Genomic DNA, 6,263 nt, shown 5'->3' on the forward strand with positions numbered 1-6,263 from the left:
AGTAGAGACAGGGTTTCTCCATGTTGGTCAGGCTGATCTTGAACTCCCGACCTCAGGTGATCCGCCCGCCTCGGCCTCCCAAAGTGCTGGGATTACAGGCGTGAGCCACCGTGCCCGGCCATTTTTGTATTTTTAATAGAGATGGGGCTTTACCATGTTGGCTCTCGAACTCCTGACCTCAAATGATCCACCCACCTTGACCTCCCAAAGTGCTGGGATTGCAGGCGCAAGCCACTGGGCCTGTTCTAATTATATTTTTATAAAACCTAAGTCCTTCTGTTATAGCAGTAGTTCCCAAATGGGGGTACTGCTCTCCCAGGGAACAGTTGCCAGTCGATATCAGGAGACATCTTTGGTTGTCACAGCTGTGGGGATGAAACCACTGGCATTTTGTGGATAGAAGCCAGAGAGGCTGCTCCATGTCCTGCATCACACTGGATGCACCCTCCCTCGTGACAAAGAATTACCCAACCCTAAAAGCCAATAGTGCTGAAGGTGACAATCCCCGTCATATAGGCTCAAATTCAAACTTTTTTTCTTTTTGAAATGGAGTTTCACTGTTGTCACCCAGACCAGAGTTCAAGGGTGCATTCTCGGCTCACTGCAACCTCTACCTCCTGGGTTCAAGCGATTCTCCTGCCGCAGCCTCCCAAATAGCTGGGATTACAGGCATGTGCCACCACACCTGACTGATTTTTGTGTTTTTAGTAGAGACGGGGTTTCACCATGTTGGCCAGGCTGGTCTTGAACTCCCGACCTCAGGAGGTCCACCTGCCTCGGCCTCCTAAAGTGCTGGGATTCCTGGCGTCAGCCACAGTGCCCAGCCATCAGCCCCATCTTCTTCACTTAGTCCCCTCTCATCCTGTATCCTTTAGTGACACCAAAAGACTTAGAGTTTTCAGAAACATCTAGCTCCCGGGTGTTTTGACCCCTTTTCCATCCCCAACTCCCTCAGCCACCTCCATTACTTTGGATTTTGGAGTTTCATTTGTTTGGTTGGTTGTGTTTTTTGTACTTTTTTTGTTTGTTTTGAGGAAGGATCTTGCCCTGTTGCCCAGGCTGGAGTACAGTCGTGCGATCATGGCTCACTGCAGCATCAACCTCCCGAGTTCAAGCGATCCTTCTGTCTTAGCCTCCCAAGTGGCTGGGACCACAGGCGTGCTTCCGCACACCTGGCTGATTTTTATGATTTTTAGTAGTAGAGACAGGGTCTTGCTGTGCTAGAGGCTGGCCTCAAACTCCTAAGCTCAATCAATCCTCCCGTCTCAGCCTCCCAAAGTCCTGGGATTATAGTGTGAGCCACTGAGCCAGCCATCTCCATTTTTAAGGGGAAGGTTTTATAGAGTGAATACCAGCTCAATGACATGATCCAATGGCTTCACGTCTGCCCCATGACTGGGTTTAATTAGGAACAGATATTAATTGGAAAACGTGAGTTTATTGGTCTCTTCCCACTCTCCTCTCTTTCCTGAGCAGCACCTACCCAGTTCCCAGAACAGTGAGAGCTTAGCGCATAGTCAGAGCCCATTGATGTTTGTTGCAGAAATGGATACATGAATGCTCCCGTAATCTGTGATGTGAATGGGCTATAGCTTGGTAACCCGTGCACTGATTGGGTGAGGATTTCCTGTGTGTCTCCAGTTTTCACCGATGTTAAATAACACTGCAGTGGCCGGATGCGGTGGCCCACACTTTGAATTAAAATGTCGGCCAGGCTTGGCGCTCATGCCTGTAATCCCAGCACATTGGGAGGCCAAGGTGGGAGGATCACTGGAGGCCAGGAGTTTGAAACCAGCTGGACAACAGAGCAAGATTCTATCTCTCCAAAAATTTTTTTTAAAAATGGTGGTGTACACCTATATTCACAGTTACTCAGCAGCCCCATGCGGGAAGATCTCTTGAGCCCAGGAGCCTGCGGTAAGCTATGATTACTTCACTTTGGGAGGCCAAGGTGGGGAAGATCACTTGAGGTCAGGAGTTCGAGACCAGCCTGGTCAACATGGCGAAACCCCGTCTCTACTAAAAAGACAAAAATTAGCCAGGCCTGGTGGTGCACACCTGTAATCCCAGCTACTTGGGAGGTTGAGGCAGGAGAATCACTTGAACCCGGGAGGCAGAGGTTGCAGTGAACTGAGATCATGGCACTGCACTCCAGCCCGGGCAACAGAGGAGACTCCGTCTAAAAAAAAAACAAAACAACAAAAAAAACACCAACAAAACACTGCAGCAAACATCCTCCTGATGTCTTTAACTGGTGTGTCCCGCCCCCCACCTCCCGCGTTCCTCCCCGCCCCCGAGCTTTTTTTGCACATGTTTTCTCATGATTGACCCATTTTCTTTCTCCTTGGCAGACCCGTCCGTGCCACTGGATCCAATCTCAGTGTCTAACTCATCATCCCAGATTATTTTGAAGTGGAAACCCCCCACGGACCCCAATGGCAACATCACCCACTACCTGGTTTTCTGGCAGAGGCAGGTGGAAGACAGTGAGCTGTTCGAGTTGGATTATTGCCTCAAAGGTGAGTGCAGGCAGCCATGCTGGGACCAGTGGGTTTGCACGTGTGTGTTTCATGCACTTTGCTTCACCTCTAGGAAAGCAGCCATCCCTTCTCGTGTCTCAGTGTCGGGAGACACACACACATACTCCGTTCTGTCTCCTATGAAAACATACATACGTGTTTTTATCTATTTATTGATTATTTATTTTTTTGAGGCAGAGTTTTGCCCTTGTCGCCCAGGCTGGAGTGCAATGTCGTGATCTCACCTTGCTGACACCTCCACCTCCCGGGTTTAAGCGATTCTCCTGCCTCAGCCTCCCAAGTAGCTGGGATTACATGGGGTTCTCCATGTTGGTCTGGCTGGTCTTGAACTCCCAACCTCAGCTGATCAGCCCACCTTGGCCTCTCAAAGTGCTGGGACTACCAACGTGAACAACCACGCCCAGCCCAAAATAATTTTTTAGCAGCGGGGCTCTTGATATATTGCGCAGGCTGATCTTGAACTCCTGACCGCAAGCAATCCTCCGGCCTCCGCCTCCTAACATTCTGCTATTACAGGCATGAGCCACTGCACTGGGCCCATTTCTTTCTTTACTTTTGGTTTCCTTGTGTGTCTTGATATCTTTTTCTTGAGATATTTTTGGTTCGTGATAGCCTCAGTCCATGACCCTGGAGGAGAAGGCCAGGGGGCCTCTGGTGAGGCGTGGCTGAGGCCGGGAGCCCAACATCGGCTCTTGGCTCTGGCCCTGACCTGCTGAAATGCTTTTGCCAAGTTTCTGATCAAGTCACTGTCTGCCTCCTTTTTTGGGAGAAGGGGCGGGAGGACAGATGACCTCTGGGAGCTGTCCCAACTCTAAGCTCATGTGCTATATGTATGTGTGTGACATCATCCCCACCCGAGCTGAGGGCTGCAAACGTGATTTATCTCCTCCAATGCTTTATATAACTCCAGGGCGAGTCCAGTCATAAGCTCCACCGTAAGCTGTTGGCCCTGCGTCCAGGTAACCAGAACGACTCGTGAGAGCTGCCACCAGCCACGTCAGTCAAAGCTTTCTCTCTCTCTCTTTTTTTAATTCTGAAAGTCTAAACCTCTAATTACCATGAGACCATTTCAACATGGTTTTGTTTGTAAATGTCATAAAGTTAATATCATTAAAAGTCAAGTCACTCAGGACAAATTCTGTGTGATTTCATGCCTAGGTGGTCCCTAGAGTCCTCAGATTCATAGAGACAGAAAGTAGAATGCAGGGTGCCAGAGGCTGGGGAATGGATGGGTTAGGGGCAGAGTTTCAGTTTGGGAAGAGGAGAAAGTTCTGGAGATGAAGGTGGTGATGATTGAACAACATTATGAAGGAATTTAATACCACAGAACTGTGCGCTTAGGATGGGAGAGATTTGCCGGGCACAGCGGCCCACTCCTGTAATCCCAGCACATTGGGAGGCTGAGATGGGTGGATCACTTTGAGGCCAGGAGTTCGAGACCAGCCTGGACAACATGGTGAAACCCCATCTCTACTAAAAATACAAAAAGTAGCTGGGCATGGTGGTGGGTGCCTGTAATCCCAGCTACTGGTGAGGCTGAGGCAGGAGAATCGCTTGAATTCGAGAGACAGAGGTTGCTGAGCCGAGATAGCGCCACTGCACTCCAGCCTAAGAGACAGTAAGACTCTGTTTCAAAAAAAAAAAAAAAAACCTCTGGGTGCGTTGGGAGGTCAAGGTGGGTGAATCACAAGGTCAGGAGTTTGAGACCAGCCTGGCCAATATGATGAAACCCCATCTGCACTACAAATACAAAAAATTAGTTGGGCATGGTGGCACACACCTGTAATCCCAGCTACTGGAAAGGCTGAGGCAGGAGAATCGCTTAAACCTGGGAGGTAGAGGTTACAGTGAGCCGAGATCACGCCACTGCACTCCAGCCTGGGTGACAGAGTGAGACTCTGGCTCAAAAACTAATAATCATAAAAAAAAAGGAGCCCTGCATTTTTCTTCCATCTGGAATGCTGTAACTCGCTCCCATCAGAGTTAACCCACGCAGGTTATTCTATGTCTATTTATAAACATAAGAAGTATTCTCCAGTCTCTCTTAGGCTTTTAAAGCTGTATAAATACTTGGGTTTCCGAGTTGATACTCACCATTCATGAGAAAGTACTTGATACACAATTTAGAGCTTATTGTCTACACTTGAGGCATTAAGGGGAGAAAAAAATGGAATTTCCTGTACTCAACAGTCACCAGGCACCAGGCAGGCTGGCAGCAGGGGAGGTGAATCTCCAGGGACTGTAGTGGACTGTGCTTGTAAAGAGCTGTGTCTGTCTTTGTGGCTGTAGCAGAGGTGTAATTGTGCGTGCACCAGGGGTCACAAGAACCTTTGAAATCTAACTTCAGGGGTTAAGACATGACCAGCTGTGGTACTTAAGGATTGTAGGCTGGCTCGGTGGCTCATGCCTGTCATCCCAGCACTTTGGGAGGCCGAGGAGAGCAGACTGCTTGAGCTCAGGAGTTTGAGATCAGCCTGGGTGACATGGGAAAACTCTGTGTCTATCAAAAAAATACAGAAATAGGCCGGGGGCAGTGGCTCACGCCTGTAATCCCAGCACTTTGGGAGGCCAAGGCAGGTGGATCACCTGAGGTCAGGAGTTTGAGATTAGCCTGGCCAACATGGTGAAACCTTGTCTCTACTAAAAATAAAAATAAAAAAAAAATAGCCAGGGATGGTGGCTCATGCCTGTAATCCCAGCTACTTGGGAGAGCTGAGACAGGAGAATCGCTCAAACCCAGGAGGTGGAGGCTGCAGTGGGCCAAGATTGCGCCACTGCACTGCAGCCTGGATGACAGAGCGAGACCCCATCTCAAAAAAAAAAAAAAAAAAGAAAAAAATTGCATTTTTAGGACTGCTACCTTTATAAGCTAATGGTGTTGTTCTTCATTTATTAATTTTTAAATTCCCTTTTCTATGCATATTTGAAACATTCCTTCCTCTATTTCCTCTCACACCCTTAGCTCAGGGTTTCTCTACCTTGGCATTTTTGATATCTGACATTGGATCACTCTCTGGGGTGGGACTGTCCTGGGCACCTTGGGGTGCTGAGCAGTATCCCTGGCCTCTATCCATTCCATGCTGCAGGAGGATGCCCTAGCCAGGATTACAGGTGTGAGCCACTGTGCTTGGCCATATATATATATATATTTTTTTGAGACAGAATCTCACGCTGTCACCCTGGCTGTAGTGCAGTGGTGCGATCTCGCCTAACTGCAATCACCTCCTGGGTTCAAGCAATTCTCCTGCCTCAGCCTCCTGAGTAGCTGGGACTACAGGCATGTGCCACCACACCCAGCAAATTTTTTTGTATTTTTTAGTAGGGGAGGGGGTTTCACAATGTTGACCAGGATGGTCTCGATCTCCTGACCTCGTGATCTGCCCGCCTTGGCCTCCCAAGTGCTGGGATTATAGACGCGAACCACCGCGCCCGGCCCCACTTGGCCATCTCTTTAATCTTTTGAGACAGGGTCCTACTCGGTTACCCAGGCTGAAGTGTCGGGGCATGATCATGGCTCACTGCAGCCTCAACCTCTTGGGCTCAGGCGATCCTTCCACCTCAGCCTCCCAAGTAGCTGGGACCACAGGTGTGAGCCATAGTGTCTGGCGTTCTTCCAAAGCAGAACTTGAATCTAGGCTCTGTCTCAGCTCAGCCTCTCGGGGAAGGCCCCCTTCACTGTGTGTATGTGATGTGTGGTGTGTGTGTGTGTGTGTGTGTGTGTGT

The 6,263-nt window shown here is 49.2% G+C and overlaps 1 protein-coding gene across 5 annotated transcripts in view; it reads left to right on the top strand.

Moving 5' to 3' along the window:
• Nucleotides 1–6,263, top strand: part of INSR (insulin receptor) — a 160,295-nt gene that overhangs the window by 115,418 nt on the left and 38,614 nt on the right. For all 5 annotated transcript variants that reach the window (XM_032252049.1, XM_032252051.1, XM_032252050.1 and 2 more), the window contains exon 9: nucleotides 2,352–2,519. In XM_032252049.1, coding sequence (XP_032107940.1) covers nucleotides 2,352–2,519 — 168 coding nt within the window. The remainder of the gene's footprint in view (nucleotides 1–2,351; nucleotides 2,520–6,263) is intronic.

Source organism: Sapajus apella, unplaced genomic scaffold (assembly GCF_009761245.1).
Source record: "Sapajus apella isolate SASKATOON/1434 unplaced genomic scaffold, GSC_monkey_1.0 scaffold77, whole genome shotgun sequence".
Classification (NCBI taxonomy): Eukaryota; Metazoa; Chordata; class Mammalia; order Primates; family Cebidae; genus Sapajus; species Sapajus apella.